This window comes from Ptychodera flava, chromosome 9 (genome assembly GCF_041260155.1).
Source record: "Ptychodera flava strain L36383 chromosome 9, AS_Pfla_20210202, whole genome shotgun sequence".
In the NCBI taxonomy this organism is placed as follows: Eukaryota; Metazoa; Hemichordata; class Enteropneusta; family Ptychoderidae; genus Ptychodera; species Ptychodera flava.
In genome coordinates, this window is record NC_091936.1 from 36,209,934 (window position 1) to 36,235,878 (window position 25,945).

Sequence of the window (25,945 nt, forward strand, 5' to 3'; positions counted from 1 at the left end):
TGGGAATCCATACCTGATAAATAGGGCCATTGAAACCATTCTCATTGGCCGTGAAAAGAACACCTAGGAGAAGCACTGTGACGTCACGGAAGGTTTTTTTGAGTTGTTGATTGTTTGTAAGAACTTGTCTTCGGCTTGTCAGTTGGTCACTTTGGGGAGATTTACGAGAGGTTGTAACAAAGCTAAAGACACTTACTTAAGTCTCCAATCACAAACATCGTTCTTTGGTGTTTTTGTTCCTCCAATGGGCAGATATGTATCAATTCAGAGTGCTATGTTATTTCTTTTAAATACACACACATTCCGCACTTCGAAACACCGGCCGCATAATTCTATTCCAGCTTATAGTTTTTTTGTTACTATGATTTTTGTTTCCGTTAAGAAAAAAAAAAGCTGAATTGAAAAGAGCAGCGAGCGAGGTTAATTGAAATAGTTGCATTAATTCAAAGCCTTCCGTGTTTCAAACGAGCTCGCGGCCATTATTCACCCGAAGAAACAAAGGCTGACGTGTCACGGAGAGTGATCAAAGATACAACTGTTTTGTTAAATTAATTTGCCGTTGTCAATCACACTTACACCTCGATGTGATCCAAGCACGCGTGATGGACTCAGCCTGAGATTTGCAGAGGAGAAAAATATACCCAACCTACCCCTAATAGGTGTTCTGGGCGGCGTGACGAGCATAGAAATTGCCTTGGATTGTGGGCCACACCGGAAAAATACCATACATATACACTGACACACACACGGCGGCAGCTAGCTTTATCGGAAGATTAATTGTTGTCGGAGTGTGTGGGCACAAGACGTCGACTTTGAAGGAATTTCGCCCGAAATTTCGACTGCAGAGACCTAAACTACACCGAGTGACTCTGATTTCGGCGAAGCCTACGAAACTGAGGCGCGACCGACAGCGTGTTGTTGACGCGCTTGTTGGGGTTTCCCTTACATCAATACTTGACTGCGTCGATTGGTCGATGAATAGCGCGGTGGTGCCAGTATGTCTGGGCTCGCAGGTAGTGACGAGTTCTCCTTCGTTGACGCCTTTCAGTGGCTAGAAACGACCATAGCCAATGAAATCGACGCCGAGGATGTGGAGCTGGATATCGAGGGAAGCCCTAAACCGGAGGATGGGAAACCCAAACGGCAGAGAAAGGCAAAAAGAAGGAAAAGGGCCCTGACAGGCGTGAGTAGACAGAGGCGGGCAGCGAATGCCCGCGAACGTCGACGTATTCAAGGCGTCAATATGGCATTCGTTGAACTGCGTAAAATCCTGCCGGTACTCTCGCAGGACGAGGTGTCGAAAATTGAAATTCTCCGACTGGCGACGAAGTGGATCGCCCACTTGACGACGGTTCTCATCGAAGACGAAGAAAACAATCTTGTCCACTCGCCGAGATCGAGCAATGCCGCCGGCCAGGCGAGGAACAAGCCGAACGACAGGACTCTGTCTGCCGAACTGCTGGAGAAACTGGAAGAGGTGAAAACAGTGAAGGAAAAGGAGGACAACTTTGAGATTTGTTTCTTGAACGATTCGACTCCAACACCGACATCGAACTGGGAAATGACAGTAACTTCTTACGAAATGGACAAACCATGCAGTTTAAGTGACGATAACAATTTTAATGACCCCTGTTCTAACTCGAATATCCCCGTAAACAACAACACCAAATACCCGAGTATGAACATGGGACCAGTCCTACAGTACCACCAAAACGACAATTCGAAAGGTGAGGTCTGCTTTGCTTTCCGAGAGTGTGTTTACGGTAAATTGCAAGTTTGAGAGTCCATACCAAAGCCCGTATTTACACTATCATTCACAGAAAAGCCGCAAAAAGCCTGCGTTACACCAAGACATTTCACGAGTCAACTATAGAAAATCAAACACAGTTGCCTATTTTTCTCTGCTTTTCCCTATCCCAATAACCCTTTCCGGAACAATTTCGGTGCTACTGAAATTTAGCATTGCTTGTTTTAGTATTTGCAATCCAAAATTAAACAGAGATAGGATTCAGATAATTATTGAGGAAAAAAGCCAAAAGAATCGATCGTCAAAAGGAGTCAACTGGGGAAAAGTGCGGGTATTACATTCGATGACGTGTATAGCGATTCGACACGTCATCTTCAGCTCTAACTGTTATCTCCTCAAAAGAGTTGCTATACAGAAAATAAGACTGATTAGAAAAAAAAGGCTGCGCATTTGGGAATCACCTTCGCAATCCGCAAACGGCCGTGGTGATCCTGAAATCATAATCCGTTTGTCAACAGCAGCAGAGCTCGGCGTCATTGATATAAGTTTTGGGCACATATATTTGTCGTGGGCTAACCATTTCAGTAAAAACCCGGTTAATCCTCAGCTTGTCGCTAATCGGTTGACGTAGAGCCCTGGGTGTATCCAAGCGGGCAAAGGTTTTCTAGCGATTGAGAACTGAATCCTTTACAAACGACTCCTCCAGGGAATTAAGTCTAAGGCACACGCCCCAGATCTACACTCATATATTTACAAAGTTTATTACCGGGGAAATATCACTGCCGTTTTTTTTATGTATTTCTCCCTGTAAGAGAAGATTTTCCTATTAACATGCAATTTAATGGGTACGAGTACACAAGAGTGTTTATATCTTGTTGAGTGTATGTACAATTGACTTTGTGAAAAAACACTCCGGAGTTTACAAGTTTCAAATGACCCATAGAAAACCTAGCACGATATTTGCATGTCAAAATCGCTCGAAGTGCCGATATTTTATATGAATCCATAGTTCCGGAGCTGAATTTTTTATCCATATTTGTAGAAACGTGTTTAATTAATCCCAAACGTTTTAAATTGCCCGAGTATGAGGTCCCTCCCAACATACACACAGCTCCCCTACAGTCTCCTTTAATAGTTCTCAAACGTTGGCGGACATCGCGCGCAATGTGTGTAATCTCTGATATACACCCGGGGTTTGATTATAATGATAGATGGTCGGTGCTTGAAGTGAACCCGCGAGTGATGTATTGACTGAGCGATTCCCTGACACTATTGCCGGCTTATCTGGCAGGCAACGAGTTTTGACGGTTTCTAAGCCTTTTTGAAATTCGGCACTCCGACCAATCGAGCACCGCTTGGAAACGGTTGACTTTTAATCAGTAACGGAGAGGCTGGGACGGAAACCGCAGTGTATCTAACGCTGAAAGCTTTTTGTGATATTTCCGTGGAGTGTGACCAGAGATCCCTTCAGAACCAGATTGATGTTGTAAAATACATTTAGAACATAAATCCTCATGTCAATTCTTAGATCCTTGATCTGGCAAATTCATATCGAATGGCCATCCAATGCAGTATTCTTTTTTCAAATCTTTCCCCCTTGAAATTGCTGCACGTTCCTGTCAAAATGCGAGCGCGGGTTGTTTTTCTGGATGATTCACCCGTCCCCCATTGTCGGCAATAAAACGCACGGGTCTTGACAAAATTGCAATAACTGTTTAATTTATCAAATTAATTGGTTCTGATATTGCCATAGTAACAGCGCACTGCCACAAGACATCTCATCATATACCAGTTTGATCCAGACACGAAGATTTATGTCGACTCAGGATACTTTGATTTCCTTCCCGATTTTCAGTCGATGACTCAGTATACATGTCTGCGCATGTTCCCTTTCTACGTAAAGAGAAGAGCTGTAGAAGTGCATCCTGTCTCTGTTTGTTCTTTAGAATATTATCATAAATATGACTCTCTCTCTCTCTCTCTCTCTCTCTCTCTCTCTCTCTCTCTCTCTCTCTCTCTCTCCCCCTCTATGTTTTTAGAATCCCTAGTCTGATGGTCTAAAATATATGAAATACACCTAAAATTGTCCTCCTTTTTCCTCAAAATCATACTCCATCCAATAATTCTAAAAACATGGGGAAATGACACCACCCACCCACTAAAAATAGGCAAGGACCGAATTCCACCGCCTTTTGCAAATCATATGGTAGCGGTGATTACTGTAAAGACTCTGGTTTTCGATTGCTGGATGTTGTGATGGTAATTTGTATAGTCTGTAAAAGTGTGTGTCTCTTGAACCCCCCCCCCCCTCTCCCCCCCGATACTTTCATGTTCATTTCCATTGAAAACAAGTCTATTTTTGTCACTTGAGAAGTGAATGTTTTTAAATGCCTATAGTATAATAATGCCTACTGTTGATCGCTTTTCTGCCATTTTCCGTTCGTTTTTTGTACAAGATAATGAACGCTTTATACGTCGTCTTCTTTTTTTTCCTTTGGCGGACAATAACACCACTGCGAAGTTTGACTTTATACAAAAAAGTCAAACATAACGAAATGCAAACATCATGCGATAACACCTGCACTGTACAAATTTGGACAGGGGGGAAACGGAATCGCCTCCCTGCGAATGCCCGTACGTTGTAGCTCAGCAAATGAGAAAAACTACGAGACGGCGGTTCGAAATTCGCGCAGCTATAATCAGTGAGCAAATAGTCTGGTTCAAGAGCGCACGCTTGCCATGGACAAGCCGTGAACTGGAGTGTGAGTTCCCCAATCGCCCGGGCTCTCAAGGTGAAATAAATCAGCTGATTTGACATTGAAGTCCACCTATTAAACCACGCATGCGGATTAAAATGGGGTTATTCACAGCCAGCTCTGGTCGTAAATTTTCCCGTCAACCTTAATCGTGTGAAGAAGCTTGTAATCGTGTCGATAGTCGTACAAACCCTAGATAAAAAAATAAAGTGCTCGGTGACATGTCACTTTGGATTTTTTCCGCTAGTTTTTCATTGTACGATCGGGCGTATCTGTTCCTGAACATACACATGTGTTAACCAACGAAATGTTATGCTAAAAAGTCGCAAAGAATTCCAATGGCACGTTCACAGAAGGCTGGAAGAAGGTAGGTCTTTGCCAGCTGAGAAAAAAAGAGACAAAAATGGCTGGGATGTACTTTTTACAACCTATGAGAAGACGCCATGTGTGTCCAAGATCTATTTCTTTTGAATTATTTAACAAATTTGACCGCAATACTCTAGCAACGCACAACAGCTGCTCAAGTTCACCGTCTTTCCGAGCGGACAACCTTGAACGCTGCCAGAATTTTTGAAAAAAAAAATCAAATTGTACTTTCTGCTTCCATTACAATGGACATACCACGGAAAGTTCCCCTCTTGCAATTATTTTGAATTTGCCAAGTCTCACCTCTGTTTAGCAGTGTGCCCTTTCCAATGCGGTTTAGGTTAATACTTCTTTCTTTTTTCCCTTTCCTTTCTCTCTTTATTTGACAAAACTTTTGACAAACTATTACCTCAACATTGAATCTTAAGAAATGTCACCGAGTTCGGAATATCGGAAAAAAAACCGTTCCGATAGCGCTAAATGACTTAAGTAATTTCCCCGCTTTCGTCAAAGTAATTTATTTCAACACCTGGTCGAAGAATTGGACACCCACAACATTCTAATAAACGACACCGCAAATCTTCGGAAAAAAAACCGTACTGTCGATCACTTGGCTTCAGTAGGCGTGTCGAAGAATGGCTGGATCAGCCAATGGAGGCAAGAGACGGTACCCACCGGCTGTAGAAACCCCTTCCCTCTGTCGTCTTTCCAAAGACAAAAAAATGTCCCGGGACTATGTGAATCGAAATGATTGATCTGTAGTTGGGCGAGCTGTGGAGGGTTAGAAAGTGACAACACGGATCAAACCTGTGTTTCCTTTCAATGAATGCAATCGATTTGCATTATAATTGGATGAAAGCTACCGGGGATGTGAAATTGTCTTGAATACGATTAGCCGAAAACAAAAGCAATTTGTTTCAACAATAACTGTGATCTTTTGGAAGATGGGGGATCTGTAACAAATGCCGATGGCACAGAGAAAAGGGGACGTTGTTTGTGTGCAATCAAAATTATCAAGAGGCTGGTTTTAATGAGAGGAAGGATTAGACTTGTTTTGTGAGAGGTGTGAAAGGGGAAAGCTGCCGGAATACAGAACGAATTACGTCCGAACGGTGTAGGTGTGAAATGAACACCCGACCATGAAATTGCAATTCTTCACGCGACCTAATGGCGAGTGAAATGCACATCAACAACAGTGAGGGCAGTTAGATTAGGATAAACAATCATCGGTAAATACGTGACTATTTGAGTATTTTGCGTTGTTGACAGGGATGAGGACAGAGACTGTGGGGGAAAACACTCTGGGTGTGGTCCTTCCTGACGAAGAGCGGGAAACAGGATAAACTTCTTCGGCGTGAATTGCTGGCACACACTGCACAGCGCTCACGTCGGTTGGAGAGATGCCAAGACAGTGGGAAAATATGCGCATCGCCGCTGTGTTAATGACGGAATACTTATCTATTGTTTTTCAGTCCCTTTCATTCCGTCCCATGCCACTGCACATTTCTACACTCGCCCCGCACGTAAATGCTTTCTCCGGTGCGCTTTCTAATGACTATGCAAAGATCGCGCAGTGCCCGTATGTCGGCCCATGCTTTCAGCGAGGATGACGCATTGCATCAGCGTGAACTTTGCATCAACGCGTCAACCTTACAACACTAGCCAAACACGATCGACATTTCTAGAATGTGCCGTTACTCCGGGATACGGTGCCCGGGCCCAATTTATTACCACACTTTGAGAGGGCCCACCTGTGGGGTCCTGTGTTCCAACTCAATTTCGCCTCTTTTTATCGTCGACTGAGATGCATAATAAGCCAAGAGTTTATCGTCTCTCGGTGTTGTTTTTTATGAGCTGCCTTGTGGTTTTCGATTGCGATCGACCGCAGTAGGGAGAGAAAAAAAATCGGTTTTCAGAATCACGTTTTGCAGATGGAAATACTTTTGAAATGTTCGCCCCTCTGTCACTCACTGCACGCACGGTGAGTCGAAACGAAACGGACGACTGGACTTATCATCGCGTGATTTTTTTTGTCAGTAAATTTTGAGATGAAATACGAAAACGACATGATGCACTTGATGTGAAGAGAAATGCACAGGTCAAACCTGAAATGTTCAATTACATGTTTGATTTATTGATCCGACTTTTTTCACCTTTTGCCTTCGTGATATTAAACAATAGCTTTGAAATTTCAGTCATACAAACTGAACTCCCTAAACAACACGGTATATTTCACTTTTTTTGCATCTGAATCGAAGATCAGGGCCGTCCCAATCCAAAACGGTTATTGATTTTTTTTTCTGGCGAACAAATTTAAATTACCACTCAGGATCGCTTTTTATCACCATTTAAATTGGGGCACAGGGAGGTACGGCGGAGATAATAGGGCAAAGTCAAGCTGTAATAAGGATCGAGTTAATTCCCCACCCCATCACCTTTTCAAAAACATCCTGATATTCCTATTATGGCTTGTTTACCGCCGTGTTTGGAAATCTTTGAGACATTAACTTGCCTGGCATTCAGTAACACTAAATAGCCAGGCCATCTGTTCCCTAAAAAGCCCTTCTATTACGTATTTCAGCCAGTGTTTCACATAAACAGGAAATGTACCTTGTAGACTTGTTTGTGCATATAAGTATATATATATATATATATATATATATATATATATATATATATATATATATATATATATAAAGTTGTTATATTTTTTCTGTTGCGATAATTTTGATAATTTGCAGAACGTTCGACAAATTTTGTAGGGTTTATATGATTCCCACTTTGATGCGATCCTCAATTATGGTCTCTCCTGCAAATCCGTGTCTTATCAAGATCGCCAACCTCATCTGCAACTCCCCTTATCAAAAACGGATATATACACATTTGTTTGCATCCTGTTTAAGCGAGCCCTCATCTATAATTCTACCCAGGTATAGGGTTGACTTGGGCAGGGTCGAATATTTTACAATCTTAGCTAACCCCGTCCTGCCGTTCTGGTGGGAAGCCATCTTCATTTTGAGTATGAATGGATATTTCAGAGCGTGTTTGGTTTTGTCAAATAACAATTTACATTTGCTTTTGTTCTTCATTCGTCTGTTAAAATATATCATTTTTGTTCTTTTGGTCCTAAGATAACGAAAGCGACGAAACCGTCCGAGCTACATCAGCAGTGTTCGTCTGAGATCAGTTTAATTTCAATCTCGGTTGCCAGACAAATGCGTGTTGTTATATCGAACTAGCTGTGTGTGCTTCAATATTTGATATATATATAATTATATATATATATATATATATATATATATATATATATATATATATATATATATATATATATATATATATATATATATATGGAAAGATATATAGGTGGACAGACACCTTTCTTGATCAATACAACACCGGTATAGTAACATATTTCATAAATATTTTACACATCTGAATTCTAACTGAAATGTCTGTTCGTCTCTTTGCTTTGCAGGATCTTGTTTCTTGCCCGGTAACAACTATTACAACACTAACGTCTACGGACCCATGGACACTTCTAGTTACGGAAACTGCCTCTAGTTCTAGACTTTGATGACGAAATTGTGGCGCGCTTGGATGCGACCCGAAGAGAGAGGGGGAGGGGTTTAATGTGTATAACGTCATTTTTGTTTGAATTGCAATAAACGAATATGTCTGAAAAGATAATCAACAACAACAACAACAACAACAACAACAACAACAACAACAACAACAACAAGACGAGAACAACGAAAACGCCTTTCACCAAGCCAGCAAGAGTTATATGGTAATCATGGCGATTGGAGGGAGATGATATTTTAACCTCGATGAGATCTAGCAGAGTGTGAGAGGATTTTTTGTGGAACTAGCACAATCAATTTCCAAATCAATGTCGGTCGCGTTGTGAACTTTTAATTATGGCAAACAGACTTGGCCATAGTTTGAAACTTTGAGAGGAGAAGTATACGAACTTGGAATTCGATTCAGTGGGTTGAATTCTTTTTAATCAATCACTTTTTATCATGTTTTTTCCCTTTTGTTATCTCAGTATTACAAGTACTGGTGCAACATATATGTGGCGAAGCACATTGGGAATCTTTCATAATTCTTACTCGCACTTTGCAATAGCCCTGTGTAACGCCAACTTTTAATCGGGCCAGGGCAGGTCACGACTTCCTCCGCTTTTGAAACGTCTTGTTTCAAGGCGACAGCAAACTGCCGTTTAAAGACATCCGCTGTGACTTACAGGTCTGTAAAGAGTGTGCCACCTGCATATGTTACAAATGGTCTACAACCGCCAGGAGTTTTATTGAATTTTATGCGAATTTTGTGAGGGGGATTAAATGTGGAAAGTTGTTTGTAGACGGGATTTTCAAACTTCAAATTCTCTAAATGTGCTGTCAATCTCTCTATGCGTGGATAATCATGCAACACAGCATCAAGTACTACATAATAGAGTCACCAAGTCCCGAGAACCAGCTATAACGACTAAATCCAATACTTCGACTACAAACGTCGACCAGTAGGAGGCTCCCGTGTCACGGAAAATAGAAGGATCGAGACACATATTTTTGGGAATTGTACTTGAAATCTTACACAAATCACACAGGACAAAATCGTGCCTGTCCATTGTAATTTCGAGACAAGAAAAATTTCTTTAATAGGACCTGCATCGCCAGTTATGAATGACCCCATCGTCGTCACTGTAAATTTCTCTTCAGGTTGTTGTTCCTACAATAAGCGCTGTCTCAATTTGGCAACCTTTGAAAAGACTTCTTATCATTTATTTTCGTTTCTTGCCATGATTCCGACTGAAGCTAATATGTTGGAACCCAGACTGACCCGCTAGACAAGAGTAGAAATACGTTCTCTAGCCTGTTATGAGTTTTTAATATTTTTTTTTTCAAGCATGGTAAAATGATAAATTCTAGAACCTCGGGCGGTGCGATGGAGTAAAGAGGTTTATGTGACGATATATTTGAATGATCAATCTAGAAATTTACATTTTTCGTGATTTTTTGCGTGGATGTCGTTGTGATTTTTCGATTTTTCCGAGTGCTATGAATGTTGTAAGTCTCTCGTCTGATGTCTGATACGTGCCGTGGTGGACACGCACCGTTACAGTGATTGTAGAGTCGAGTCGAACAGGTTACATTCCCAATCAGCTAAATAAAGCTACCGTTCAGAGGGTGTTTTATCTTAACTTTTCGTTCCTGTAGTTTTTTTTTTACGTTTTGTGTGAGTATGATTGGGTCATACAGGCTGAGATGTGGAATGTCAGAACCGAATGTTTTGATGCGAGTTTGTGCGTCGGAGTCTTTGAAACTGATGTGGTTATTTGTTGGCTCGAATGTTTTGTTTGTGTTTGTCGTGTGCGTCCTAAAATATGTGTCGTTTTGGTGAACTCGAAAGACGCGCTCAAAGTCGAGCACAAAATGCTCGTCCTCAAGGCGCAGCTTCGTGGAGTTTTCAGTGTAAAGAGGCGCAACTTCCGCCATTTTCAGTCATGACGTAAGCTCGTTTCTTTTAAAAGAAGGAGCAGTTTTGTTCGGGGAAAGTGACAACATGAATAGATGAATCGATCCGAAGTGATCTGCACTTTTGAGGCACTGCTTCATCGTTGCATAGGTTTTTAAGAGAGATCAGTCGGTCCAACGCGCAAAGCGACACCGCGAATCGATCGCCTTTTATCTTGCCTCTTTCACCGCCAGGTAACAGCCATACTCCGTCGTTCAGCACAGAAGTGTTTGTCACGGTGTAGCCGAGCGATCATCTTTAGGGGGAACGCAGCCTGCGAAAAGTTCAAGTACTGCTCGGAGTTTAGGTTTGTTTATTGCTGACTGCGTTTGGCGATTTGATTGGCTTGAATGAATTCACCGTCGTGGTGTGCTGAACACTATTTGTGAAAAAAGTGCACTTTGTTTGAGAAGATAATACAATTAAATCGAGAAGGTAGCGCCATTAACATAACAAGCCACCTGGCCAGTTTGACCGTTGCCCCGAGAAAAAAGTTCTTTCAAGACGATCTCCGCCCAGGTGAATTGAGACCGGAGGCATCCAGTATTTCCCGTTCGATTGTCAGCGTTGGCTGAATGGAAAACTTGAAATTCTTTCAGATATTTACAGCCAGGTGCCAATCTCTGCCGTGTTTGTATGCGACATTTACTCCTATTCCCCAGGGCATGCCCGATCTCCGTGAACGAAGGAATAGTAATGATGCGCTGTCCTGACTACAGATGGCGCTCTCTTATCTGCCCTCTGTTGGTTGCAATGGTCTCTCGATCTCTCAGTGCCAGAATCTAAAGTTAAAATACAGGTCTTGAACAATATATACGGAAAGGTCTGTTCCATGCAGATGTGGCTATTATCAACTATTTCCTTCATAGAGTTCTTTATGAATATCAACACGAGTAAAATTTCTTTCCGTACGAGTAAAATTTCCATCACGGAACTATAGTCTATTGACCTAAAGACAACCAGATGTACCCATTTACGAGCAAACATAGATTTGGACTCACCACGTGTTTGCATGCAGCTCTAATAAACAATCTGAAATACAATGCTTTAAGTTTATCAATATGTACATCTTAACCTTTATACACAGTTAGGAGACGATTGGTTCAAAAATAGCGTCAGTTTTAAAAGAATTTGCTGTGATGCCGTCACAACTATATGTCAATGCAATTAATCAGGCCTAATGGAGCGACACAAAATTGAAGGAAACCTTACCATTTTGTGTTCTCTCAAAAGTTATGTATAATATATTAATATACATTCAATATCTTTATTTCATGGTTTATTATGTGTGTAGTTCTGACGATTGTAATAAAAACAACATGCCAAAACTTTCGAAAAAGGTTCAAAGCTACCACACGGAACACTTTAGAGTGAGACACGCCTAGAATTCAATGATCGTTATAAACTTTGGAGCTCGCAGGAAGTTTACGCTTTCAGTAGGTTCGGTCTAATACATGCATGTTACACTTATTCTCAGGTATCACTGGGAATACTCACTTGTGGCCGTTAACTTGGATCTCGTTCGTCAATTTTGTTGAAACAAACCAACGCAGTTACCAAATTCGTCTGTTTTACACCCCATTCGGCAGGTATTTGAGAATTAGTAACAATTTGTCACTTTTGTTACACGTAATCTCTCTCTCTCTCTCTCTCTCTCTCTCTCTCTCTCTCTCTCTCTCTCTCTCTCTCTCTCTCTCTCTCTCTCTCTCTCTCTCTCTCTCTCTCTGAAAAAATCAACATATCTGCATATAAGCCATCGTTATTGTTACTGTGAATGATAAGCGATGGCACTTCAATCACTCTGTCCTTAAACTTCACATAAACTTCATGGTTACCCTTTCTTCGACGACATGTTGACCCTTTGAATGAGGACAAACTAAAGGTGCATCCTTTTGTGTGTTCAAAGCTTGAGTTGTTGATTGATTAATGTTTTGTGAACGTATTCACCCAGGAGATGTTTTTTTCCCCTTTTGATGCGAGCGTGAAAGACTTCACGCTACGGTGAAGTTAAGACAAGTCAGGTACCGTCCATTTTGAAATGTCAACCTAGATATTGATCGTTTCCTTTCTCTCTCTCTCTGTCGCACATTTGTTCTGCCAATCTTCTTGCCTTTGTCTCTCTCTATCTCTGCCTATGACTCCTGTATTGTGTCTCCGTATATTCGTATCTGTATCTCTCTGTTTGTTCGTCTCCATTTTCTTCTTCTCTTTTTCTGTCTCACTCCGTCTGCGTTTGTGTCTGTCTGTCTGTCTCTCAGTCATTTCTCTACCCTCTTCAAGGGAAATTTGGCGATGATGAGGTCCTATTGAATACATGGTGAGATACTACCTCAACAAGGTAGCACACTTAAACTTGAACCCCTGCCAAACGACAATATGAATGTTTGAGTTGAAAATCAGAGATGTAGGCTAAGGTTCATTCAAAACAAAACAAACACTTGATGTTGGACAGTTGGACATTTATTTCAATAGATGTGTTTGACTCAGGCTTTGCGCATATCATTGGAACACCTGTCGAGTTTAGCCAAGAAATGATCCCATAACGCATCGGACCCGGCGATATTTTTGTCCAGATTTCTTATACATATTTACACTCAAATGAGATGTGTTCCAGTGTTTCTTCTTGGCCACAAATATGGCATTTTCCATCATTTAAATTAAACGTTTTTGCCATGCTTCCTGTGACCAGGCCTTTTTGAAATATCTTCCGATTTAAATCATTGACTGAATTGTTTAAAATTACTGTCGAATTAAGACGAGTGAATAAAGAAGCTTTGTAATTGTTTGTGAGGGTAAGACTCTCGGGCTACTTTTGACCAATTTGACCTTTGACTTCATGCCATTTCTTATCAACTAATTTCCGCTAAAGTCATTTGGTTTTGCCATCACTCTTTGTCAGATCATTGTTTTTAAGTCTAGAATATCACATTTTCTCCATTTTGTCAAAATTCGTGTTGAAATACTTTGATAAGTTGGCCCATTTTGGAGTCTCCTTGTCTTGATATTTCTTAAATAATTTAATAAGTATTAATCTTTTCATCGATGTCGACAAGTTATTTTAATGCCACAATCGTCATCTTTGAGTGAAAATACTCATTTAATGACTTCCCGTTTGCCTCTCCAAACAAAATCCCATAGTTTCCTATAGGCTTAGTTCATTAATTATTTTAAGTACATTATCAAATTATGCCAGGTACAACAATTTCGATGCAGCTAGCATATTAGCTATTATTTCCCTGCCTTTTGAATTTCTCTCTCTCTCTCTCTTCTCTCTCTCTCTCCTCTCTCTCTCTCCTCTCTCTCTCTCTCTCTCTCTCTCTCTCTCTCTCTCTCTCTCTCTCTCTCTGTTTGGATAAATGAATTTCTTATTGGTAGACTGCCCTCAATGTTGTGTAGCGTAGGACCGTTCCTTTTTATGTATCTTTGGACAGAGAGGGCGCTGATCCTTCAGCATGGCTCCAATGATTTTTATCCTGTCGCTTCAAATTCTAAATCAGCGAAAAATCCATTCGAGCTTTGGCTTGCCACTCAAAATTACATGTACTAATCCATTATAGAATCACTTATATCGGTTAAAAAGCCTTTTAATGCCTCCATTTCGCTCGCTGCAGTGCGGAAACACAGACGCGCAATGACGTCTGGGATATTTTAAGGATGCTAATCAAGATGGCGACTCCAAATGAGACATCTGATTCCTTCTTCAAAGTTGGTAGTTATGTCACATGTACGACGTGCCACGGGCAGAAGGTTGAAGGAGAGGTGATGGCATTCGATGTACCAACTCGGATGCTCGCTCTAAGTATCCTTTTACGCAATCTTTCAGGTTGATATGTTTGAATTTTCGTTACCGGCACTCGGTGAGTTCGAAACGCACATTTCGCGAACGTTACAAATGCAGTCTTTTGTTACCCTGAAATCGTTGACAGAACAAAATTTCTCCATTCATTTATGATACAGTTGTCCCAGTTTCATCCATTTTAGTCATGATGTTACTCTTGTGAGTTGTTTACAGTATGATCGAGAAAACTGCTGTCGCGGTTTTCACCTGGTGTACATGTCTGCCGCGCCGGCAACCTCGGCCTCGGCCGTTAACTTGTAGGTCAGGGGCTTCACTCGCGTGTACACAAAATTTGCGATTTGTTTTGTACTTGTAGGATGCCATTCATCAAGGGCAGTCTGAAAACTGCTTCCGCCAAATTTCTAAGATGCCTTTGATCATTTGAAATATTATGCCACCAAATAACACGATACATTCATTTTGTCTAATGCAAACGATATTTTTTAAGTGTGAAGAGGTTAATTTGAAAATATTACCCCGAAGTCGTAACATCTAAAATCACACCCGAGGTATTTCTGTACTTCCATGGATCACACAGTAGCTCACAGTGGCTGAAATGAATCAGAGCCATTGAAGCTTTGGGTGATATTTGTTTTAGTAACTGTCATTCGTATGAAATAAGATGAATAACGTTCTGTTTGGTTTCCTGTAATCTGCAGTTCCTCAGTTCAAAATGATTGCCTGTCAGAAACACCTGTAGCTTTCTCACTTGATGACTTTCGATGTGATCATCACAATGTTTGCAATGAATTTAGGTAGCGTTCTGACTGTAATAGTATCAGTATTCCAAAATACTGATGTGTGCAGGATGTTTCCTAAATCATACTCGCTGTTCTCCACAGCGCGAAAAAAAAACACTGTGGCCCAGAGGCGGCCAATGTACTTAATGATGCATTGCATATCTGTTTGAAGTGGAAAATACATTCTTTTGTCTGTTTATTAGCATATGAATCGTTTGCTTGAAAAAATGAAGGGGTGGCCAATCCCTCTAAATCCCCCTTGTGGAGCTCATGGAGAACCCTGATATCATGGACCACTGGAGGGACTGTGCACGGACGTACCACAGACCTCATGCCATTATATGTAAATAACAATCACAAGGTCTGGCCAGCACCATTCTTGCTCAAAACATGCATTTGCAAGCAATGACACATTCTACATAGTTGTCATTGTGGTACTTCAGAAGTTGATAGTGATATTCAGACTTACATCAAATTATGTCAAATACCACAAAACAAATACCAAACTGAACATATCAGAGGTATGTGAATTTCAGCTCAAATCAATATGGTTTACGCCTTCAACCCTCTTCTTGTCATTCAAAATCAGCGTAAAAATCAAGGTACAAAGACAATCACTATGATGCACACAGTTGCGACATGCAGTGCCACCAGGTCAAATCACAATGTATATGAAGTCGTTGCAAGACAGGTTGATAGCGGTGAAAGTAAGATTTTATGTACGATTGGGTCTTCAAAACAGTGTCTTTTAAAATAAATTACATGGGACGTGTCATGCTGCATTGACTCTAACCCTTTAAGTGCCAAAGTCAACTTGTTTTGCATTTGTAGAATGTAATGCCAACAACTTTTCAGATATAGACAACATTTGTCAGATTTTTCCCAAAATTTTGGTCAGAAACTGTAGCCAATGAAAAGTTATGACCATTTGGTCCAAAATTATCAAAAAAATTACAGAAAAATTCATGAAAATTGGTAAAATGTTGCACTGAAATTTTGGTGGGAAAAATTACAGCCCTGAAAGGGTTTACTAACTGGACTTGGTGGCATAGTATGAATTCAGCATGAAAAGGGATAACAGAACATTGAGAACGTTAGTCAATCTCTCCATGGTCAGTCTGTCTGTCTCTCTTCAGCTGTACAGAAAATCCTTAACTGACTGTCTCACAGAAGCCACTGCCAGTAACAGCAGTAAGCCCAATCATTGTGATATACGTCTCATTAACCTCTTCCTAGTGTCAAACGTGTCTGTAGAAAAAGAAGCAACAGAGGTGCCACCACCACCTCCGTACCTCAATCTCCAGAAGGTGAGTTGTGGAGCCTTCACCTGGTGCCACAAAACTATCACACACACACACACACACACACACACACTCAGTTGTAAAGATGTCTTCGTGTGGAGACCGTGATATAAGGCAGTGATTTGTGCTAGAAAATCATCACTCACATACTCTTACATTATTATTGGAGAAAGTCTGCATGCATGCACAAACCACAGGGGACTGTCTAAATGTCCGTCCCCAGGGGTGGGTAGGTGTTTCGTTGTATCGCTAATAAAGCTTTATTCTACCAACCTTTGGTGTTTCGGTCTTAACTTATCACTGCCCTTGACAATCTTGCGTATACGTTTTATCAACATGCTGCGTCTATTATCTGATGAGTTTGAGCGCCTAATTAGCCAAAGTAATCAAGGGTAAATTACTAATCTGTGGACGCTCTCACCAGATTATCACCGGATTAAATTTGACAAAGTCAATAACGAACGCACCAGCAAGGTATAACTGAAGAAAGGGCTGAAACTCTCAAAAGCCGTGTCCAGAGGTGGTCCGTAAAACTAGTGGACACTTTATATTCATGTATTCAGAAACAAACAGAAGGCAAAACAAACTTGAATATTCATTTGTAAACGAACAGGTCGGAAAGGAGGACCTCCCAGGAATGCGTGGTATGTGTTCAACACACCTTGGTAACGTATCGGAGATGTGTTTATACTCTTCCTGCATGCTGGCCCGGCAAAAACCACGTTGGTCGACGTGTCTAACACCGCATCAAACTGAATCAGATTTCACGGGTATATTGAAAAATTCCGTGTTAGTCGAGAACAAGAACAGAAAAGACTTTATTAATTCGACGTTCGAGCTCACCTTCAACTTGTCCAGTTTATCAACTGCGTTCTTGCAATACGTACACTTTTGTATTAGTCTTTTTTTTTCAAATAACAAAAGACATGTTTTACATACGACCGATCATGTGCTCTGCAGCAGTAGTGTTGTGGGTTGGTGACTACGTGCTTGCAAATGTTATACACCGCGGTATTTTGCTTTGAATTTTTCAATTGACCCCATGTGCTAAGTTACACAAACAAGAAGGTCGAGTGTTCTCTCTGCAAATCAAGAAGTATTTCGAACACGAACGATTCAGATATCTTGACCTCAACATTACTAGCTAAGCAGCTCGAAAGTTATGCTCGGAAACAGGACGGGAACATTAGTCAGAGCCGGATTTTGCGTGGAAAGCATGCAATGTACTGCATACTGCTCCCTTGGGTCTGAGACTCTCGCCCTCTCGGCCATAAACGTCGTTGAGCTGCCAAGAATATAGTGCAGTCGCGTGAATCTGTGTATATTTTGATACATTATATTTTATCAATCCTTATACTCAACTACCCAACGAATCAAACAAGGAGCGCAGTCAGGTTCTTAGTACGTTCGCAAGAAGACATAAACGATCACTCTTGCGGAATGTTTTTACTAGTTTTGAGAACTAATAAATAACTGGTCGTCAGTGTGTCTTCGCATATCAAATCGACAAGTGTATTACTAACTTCGAAGGATCACATCCTTCACTGTAAAGTTGTTTTTATACAAAACACATTTTCGAGAAAGCTGACGTACAAGGGAAAGACACAGCGACTGAGTCCGACGGAGGCGAAAAAAACCCAGTGCATTCGCATCCGATGTACACATCTCTATTATTCCGTTCTATCAGTCGACGAAGCCTACGTCAAATTGTAGTGAACTCCAAGCAAAGTCCCACATAACATGCAAAGGCGAGCCAGTGGCCATATGATGATGTATTGCATAAACTTCGAAGTCTAACATCCTTAACTGTAAAGCTGCGGTTTTTATACAAAAAAAAACACATTTTTGGTAAAGCGAATGTGCAAGGGAAAGACGGGGAAAGACACCCTGATCGCGCGACTGAGTCTTATAGGGGAGCAAGAAGTGTTTCCCTGACAGTCAGACATATACAGTATGCTATATCATGCATTTCTAATGCGTGTCCAAACGTTGACATAAAAAGATATGTCCAAAAGGTTTTGTATAGTTATTACATTGTTACGCAGGGTTTCACGCGGGTTCAAAACTGACATAAAAAGATATGGTGTCCAAAAAATTCGTTTTATTCAGCTGACTGATTTATCGTCTTTGCTATGGCTTAGGCTTAACATCCCTCGTTTTCGTTCGACAAGACTGTGACATCAATATCTCCCCAACGTATAGATCAACCTGGTTGCATATTACTATGCTTCCAATGTGTCTTTGCAGCTTTCATCTCGTCTGGAAACGAATAAGCATATATAAGGCATGAAAATACTTTTGCCGACTAGTCAGTTTTTATGTTTACAAGCGGCGAGTTTCTTCCCGCAAACGATGACCGGCTGTAGTCAAAAATACATAGATTGTCATGTCCGTGTTTATAAACACCGATGAGCTTGACCCTCGATCCCAAAGGATGTTGGCTAATTTGTTTACCTCTATCGATCATGTGGGCTTAAACTAAACATTTCTAAGGTTAAAGGTTTGTAGTTCCGGCTTCCGGTCTGACGGACCACATCAGGACACTGACTCCACCGCTTCGATTAGCGTCCTACAGCTCAAAGAAGCAACCGACGAAGGCATAAATTGGCCTGTCCCCGTTTAAACATGTCAGAAAACTGTTGACGTTCGAAAAATTAGGAAATGTTTATTGTAAAGTAGATTTCTGTGAACACGGCTTTTGAGAGTTTCAGCCCTTTCTTCAGTTATACCTTGCTGGTGCGTTCATTATTGACTTTGTCAAATTTAATCCGGTGATAATCTGGTGAGAGCGTCCACAGATTAGTAATTTACCCTTGATTACTTTGGCTAATTAGGCACTCAAACTCATCAGATAATAGACGCAGCATGTTGATAAAACGTATACGCAAGATTGTCAAGGGCAGTGCTAAGTTAAGACCGAAACACCAAAGGTTGGTAGAATATATCTTTATTAGCGATACAACGAAACACCTACCCACCCCTGGGGACGGACATTTAGACAGTCCCTGTGCACAAACTGAAGACTTAGGTAGAGAATGCCTCAAGGACAGATGTTTGGACTCTCAAATTTTTACAATACTTTTTTAGACTACCACTTGCGGGGGATAAGTGCCTCAGTCTAAAACTCATTGAGTAAATAAAAATTTTCACCATCTTTGTGATTATCGTAAATTTTAATTTTTTTCCCCATATAGAAAATACAGGGATGTTGGCCATTTTGAATTTTAAATATTGATAAATTTATGGTAATGTGTAGCAAGTGGTACCAAAATTTGTATGTTAACCCACCTGATTTTGTCTCATTCGTCAAGTCTGTCAACTGATAAAGAAAGAAATGATTAACTCTAACCAGTTGCACTGAATTGGCTGATTGATTTATTTTCATATCATTTCAAAAACACAGCTCACTGCGAGGTGCAACAGTGAAGTGGAGGCCAAGAAACAAGCTGTCTATTCAATAGGAGTGGACGTCACCGCCGAAGCCCAGAAACTATTTAACACGATACAAAAAACGTAAGTAGTGATAACTACTGCAAAAAACAATGCAATTCAATCCCCACTTGCCGGCACTACAGTCACCATCGTACAAAAATAAAATCAGAACATTTTCAGCTCTTGGAATCATGGGATTGTTCCTGTACAATGATGAACTGTGAATAACTCACAGCAGAGTAGTTTTATGTGTAGTATTATCGTAAATGCCGCCTCCTCACCCCGTCAACCCCCATTTTTCTGTATAGAGGTCCAGCTTTGCCATAGAAGAGAATAGAACTGGGACAAACTATGGTGGTCCGAGGTAACAGCCACTTCTTGGCAGTTGTATGGCAAATCATCATCATTTGCTGTCACACAGCCTTAACAGGAAGGAATTTGCATGTTATGAAAAATCTGTTCTAGAAAGGTTTTCTTGTATCACAGAGACAAATCTTTTGAAAGAAATCTGTCTTTGTGTCTTCACACTGAAGCTGAATTTTCAAACACCGCTTAATGAAACAGTCTCAGAGACATAGCCAGTTGCTCTTGTGTCATAGTTATCTACATGATGACCTGTGATTTCCCATAGTATATGTGTCTTCTCTGTGAGAGTCACATCTCGTGTGATTTTTTTGTTCAGTGAAATTGAACACTGCTGTCTTTCAAATGCTGTTTCTTTAAGGTACTAACCTTGTCATGTCCACCCCTGATAATTATTGTAATTTTTGAGGAGAAGCACATTCGATGATGGTGGTTCATATTTTTATTTTTGCAGATTAAAATGCCAATGGCAGGATAAGACCATCGTAGTACTGGACGAAATGACCATAGTGCCGCCCTACGGTGTTGAAAACTGCAAATCCAAAGACGGCAAGCTACTTAGTCATGTCATAAAAATTGTGAGTTTCTTTTTGAAACAGCTCAACAGAACCATCTCCACTCAACCTCGCTAGGATGAGTTCAATGACTTGATCTGTTCAATTTCTAGTCCCTGGAAAATTTTTGTCTCTTGAAGAGAGTTGAGACATGCTTCACAAATGAATTGCACTCTCAAAAGAATGAGCTATGCTGTGAAACATAAAGCTTGCCACTTTCTGTGAAAGTAGCCAAATCACTGTACTGACTTGGCTGAATGGCAAGACAATCATGGATTTGTTTGATGACATGAGTAGTGAGGTGGGAGTGCAGCCCAGTTATATGTGTTGCAAATTTCTTCCTTCGTCAAATAGGTACGGAGGTAACAAGTTCAAATTCCATTGAAAAATTACTGGAAAAAAGACAGAGTTCTAAATATTTGGGTAGTGCAAACAGAGCCAGGCCAGAATGAGCTGATTATCCCCTGTGCTAGATCATAGACCCTCGAGAGTATGGCTAGATACAACAAATCAGTGTAAGACAAAGTCAGGGCTAAGTAGCAGAGAGCATGCACACGACACCAAACCAGTCACGACCTTTCTTATAAACCACAACAGTGTTCTCCCCAGAAATTTCTGAAACAGGATCGGCTAATTTGCATAACAATAACTATGTAAATTTTATGTTAATTATGCAATGCAAACGTCACTTCATAGCATCAAAAAAATCCCATAATAAAAGGATAAACTTAAAAGTAAGATCTTTCATGCACTTTAAGCACTTCATATATTACATCCATATTTTCATTCAAAGTCTTCCAGTTCTTTCTAGAATAACATTCAAAATCAGACGTTTTATGTGATCCTCTGTTACTACCGGTACATGTTTGTCTGTAGCCAGATTGCTATTCTAAAACCATGGACGTCTTTTTTAAACGTCCATGGCAAAACAGTCACACGGACAAGTTCATACGGGACTGAATATTGCACTTACAATTCGGAGTCAGAGGAGCATGCCTGCAGAGAAATATGTTCACTTTAAAACTCAATTCATAATAAAAAGAAGCCCGAAAATATTGATACCGGGTATTTTCAAGAACAAGATTTGAAATTGCATCGACTTCTACTTCGACAAACGTACGAAACTTTGACAACTGCGTAGCGTCGGCCGCGGCCGTGCATTTTGTGGAGCACACGTACCTGAACACACGCGACCTTTGAACCTATACTGTATACCCTAACCGTACGTACATAGCTGCTGTATTCAGACGATCACACGAATGATTATTTTAGCTCATGTAGTTCCTTTTCTTTCATTTCATGGTGCCTTGAATATTGTAAAACGGGTCATGGGTTTTGAAACTGGATCAAGTGCAATTGTTTCATAAAGTCAATCGAACAAATCCATGCAAGTTACGAATGCGTGACACGAGGTGACACACATGGCTTCAACGTCATGTTTAGATCTCGAAATGGCTAACTCGGACACGCAACGATCTGAACACGCGGCAGTACCATACATTTTTGCATCTTGATTTTTGTCTCAATCAATCGTACGATTTCAGCTATTTCTGATCGAAATCACTTTTCCTGCACTTCGGATTCTTACAAGTGCGAGACATTGGTGGCAACGGCAGTTCAACCAGTTGCCTATAGTATAGATGCTTTGACCATTGAACTACCTCCATGCTTTGACTGAGTGCCCGCTGGCAAAGATGCAACACCGAGCCTTTCGTTGAGTATACTCCATGTCGTTGTATAACCCTTTTCCTGCCAAGTCCATATTTCACCACCAGGTCAAGATGGTTAAAATTAATGAAACACAACATATTCCATATGGTGTATTTTAACATAATACTGTACATTTGAAGGCTGTTGAAAACATAATACTGTAAAGTTGATTTTTTTTGAACAAAAGATGCTATAATATACCAAGCCAAGTGGGTGAAAATACGTCATGTTTTGGCTCAATACCGCTTTTTACTGACTTGGCTGATGGGGAAGTGATACAGTTATTACTGTCTGGCAGGAAAAGGGATAAAATCTGTACGATCGGCAGCCTAACACATTTCATGCTTTTTGAATTTAAGTTTCATCCGTCTTAGCCGATGTTCATTTGCAATACGGCCGGGGCCGGCCTGTTTATTCTCCTCAAAGACAGGCGGACAAGCGCGACTTTGGGTGCTTTGCACCCGATAACCCTGCCTCATTGTGTGTAAAACACCTAAAGCATCGACATGAAAGGAGAACAGGCTAACCATTTCACACATTTTGGCGATGGAATAAACCTTTTAATCATCTGGCACGTCGTGTTATCGCCACATTAGAACCGTTTCACACTTGATACGCTAGCTGAAATAAAAGTGACAAAATCGCCGCCGAGAAACAATAGGTCTTCAGCCACATTGAAAGAGAATCGGCGGACATGAAACAGGATCGGCATGAAAAATAAAGGATCGGGCGAAAAAATAAAGGATCGGGCGAAAAAAAATAAAGGATCGGGTCCGATCCTGTTAAACGGCCTGGGGGAACACTGCACAATGTGTTACTCTTCTATGGAGATATTGACACAGTGAACTGACAAAAAAAATTGCCACTATGTGAAGGAAAAAAGTGTTTGTGAAATCGTGACAAAGATAGAACCTTCATGATCAAAATCTAAATTTATCATCAGAAAGGCTGGCAAGACTACAATCACCAGAAACGTGCACCGCAAATTCACAGTGCTTTTAAATGGTATATTTCCGTATTGAAGATCGATGTCCATTTCTTCTTTCCTTTCTTTTCGAAATTCTAGGTAGAGAAACATATAAGAGACCAACAACAGCAGCAGCAACAACAGTCTGGATCAACGTAGCACCACTCATCATCCACCACATTCCATAGTGTTTAGGAACGTTTTGCTGATCATGTTAAGTTATTACACACCAGAGAACCAAAAAAAACCCAAACGGTGGAATATCCCCTCTTAAAATGAAAGGGTCGGAAATGGGGGGGGGGGGGGGGGGGGGGAGTAAGGGGGAAATTTAATCAGAATATGGCGGATGGTTCCAAGGCTGTGTGGCTGTTCATATTTGTAAGATGTCAAGCCTGAAATGAATACGTTGATTTGATTTGATTTTACTTTTGAAACTTGCTGTGACATGTGTATCCATGTGGCATTCCTAGTTGGGTCAAAGGTGACTCCTCAGAGTCAGTTCTTGTGTCTTACCTGTGCCTTGTAAGCATAATTTGGATATCATGCAAGATGGACTCATTGAAAAGAAAATTGTGTACAGAAAATATGGTTAAAACCCGTACAGTGTAAAGGACAGCTGCAGTAAATCTGACACTAGTCCTTTGTTACAAAGATTTCTGTATGACTGATTTTAACTCCTATCACAGCCCCTCTGCATGTAGAGACGGGTAGAAGTTTTCATCATGTTTTAAGCTACGCTTATGTTTCCCAGACACTGAGGGAGGCAGTTCCTTTTGAAATGTGTCTGTCTGAACCGCGCACAAGAAATTACACGAAATCACTTGGCATGAACATTCAGTTCTCGGTATACCAAAAGCAGTGGCCGCGATGGCAGCTCTGTGAGCTTTTTGAGACTTGACCCTGGACTTGAAACTTTTTCTGAAATAAGTCTGTCATCTCCAAGGGATTATCTGGCAGCCCAACAGAGGAAGTAGGGGCTATTGTAGTTTTAGTCAAGGGTAAGCATATGGAATGAGATGCCAGTGTAATCTGACTATGTGGGATATGTGGATTCAAACTAAGTGTACATGGCAACCCCCATTGATGATAATGGAATAGCCCTGTGCAGCCCCACTGATGATAATGGAATAGCCCCGTTTCCCTAAAAGAATGTCGGTGTTGTTTTATATGTCTTCAAAGAAAAGAAACCTGACCATTTACCAAAATAAAGACAATGAGAGAGTTGTCATGCAGAACTTTGAAAAAAAGGCAGCTCACTATCTTCTTCGAAAGCTCTCTCATTTCTGGATGTGTGTATTGACTAAAGATGTAGTCTCATACTTTGTGTTGAACTTGTGACAGACAGGGTAACTATATGTCAATTTTCTTCACCACTGATTTGCCAGAGGGTTGCCAGACTGCAGGCTGTTGACCAAACAATTCCATACAGTGATGGACAGCTTGGTGTTGATCGCAAGTTCTGGTTGGTACAAGTGGTATAATTTTGTTATTGTCATCATTTGACCACAGAAAGGCTAGACATTTGATAGAGATCTGCTGATTGAAACAATCCTGCTAGTATTACTCTGTGTACAAATGCACATTGCAATGTGTACAGAGTGCAGGATTTCATTGAATGCTCTGTGGTCTCTCACATATTTCTCAAGGTGTGAAATTTTACACACACACACACTATCACACACACTTCCTTTCCACTAGATTCACCATACTCCGGTTTAGTTCAGTCTTCCAGATGAAATATGGGATCAATTTGTAACATAGTAATTCACATATCTTCCCAGTTAATTTTGGTTAAGGGGCATCACCAACCTCAACCCCAACCACCCCCCTAAACCCCTTCCCACAACAGCATCTACACTGCAGATGTTGAAACCAACTCTGAGTGTGTATGTATGTATGTGTGTGTGTGTGATGTATCTCCAGCACCTGAACTCTACCTGTAGCGAAGCAGATGTGTCTTAATGAGTAAAGTTCAAATTTTCAGTGTCATATTACAAATAGCAAACAGCCACAAGCCGTTGTTTGGGACCACTGTCATTATCATTACCATTATCAAAGAGCGGTGACTAACCCAAAGACTTGGCCCAGGAACTTGAAAAAAAGGATAGGTTTCCTAATATTTTGGGAAACACTGAAAAATGATGCGTAAAGGCAGGTTTTGCAAAAGTGATGTGTCATCTCTATGTCTCTTTATCAATTTGTTTACTCTCCTGGTCGGTTTTTGTTTTGTTTTTGTTTGAGGGAAAAGAGATTTCACAAATCTGTTGGAAACTTCTTAATTTTTATTGGAAATAAATCCGTGGGTTTTTCCACAGAAAAACTTGGCCACTGGTATTTCCTTGAAAACATTTTGAAGCACTATGCACAGCTGTAAAATATGCGGGTACATGTTACAGACAAAGAAGTTCCGGTCTCTGGTCTTGAACTAAACGTACCATCTTACTGTGGGGAAATTTTATCACAAGTACCAGAGTTTGTTAACCACTCAAAGATATCCCTTGGGGAATGTGGATAATTACAACGTGCACATGTCATGAAACAAAAGTTTGGAAGTACGACAATCCAACAATGAAATTGTGATTTGAACTTGACCAAACACGATAATTATTGGACTAGGTAATTTGCCGAGAAAAGTGACAACATGCGTTTCA

General features: G+C 40.7%; 2 protein-coding genes across 2 annotated transcripts; both read left to right on the top strand.

Moving 5' to 3' along the window:
- Positions 1–271: 271 nt before the first annotated feature.
- Positions 272–10,075, top strand: LOC139140847 (uncharacterized). Its single transcript, XM_070710296.1, has 2 exons — positions 272–1,727; positions 8,348–10,075. Exons 1-2 carry the CDS (start codon positions 998–1,000, stop codon positions 8,431–8,433), a joined length of 816 nt encoding a protein of 271 aa, XP_070566397.1. The 5' UTR covers positions 272–997; the 3' UTR covers positions 8,434–10,075.
- A 3,953-nt stretch (positions 10,076–14,028) lies between these two features.
- On the top strand, positions 14,029–25,618 carry LOC139140853 (protein LSM12-like). The gene is made up of 5 exons (XM_070710302.1): positions 14,029–14,188; positions 16,138–16,274; positions 19,672–19,781; positions 20,518–20,641; positions 23,394–25,618. The coding sequence occupies exons 1-5, from the start codon at positions 14,044–14,046 to the stop codon at positions 23,451–23,453; spliced, it is 576 nt and encodes a 191-aa protein (XP_070566403.1). The 5' UTR covers positions 14,029–14,043; the 3' UTR covers positions 23,454–25,618.
- The last annotated feature ends 327 nt before the right edge of the window (positions 25,619–25,945 follow it).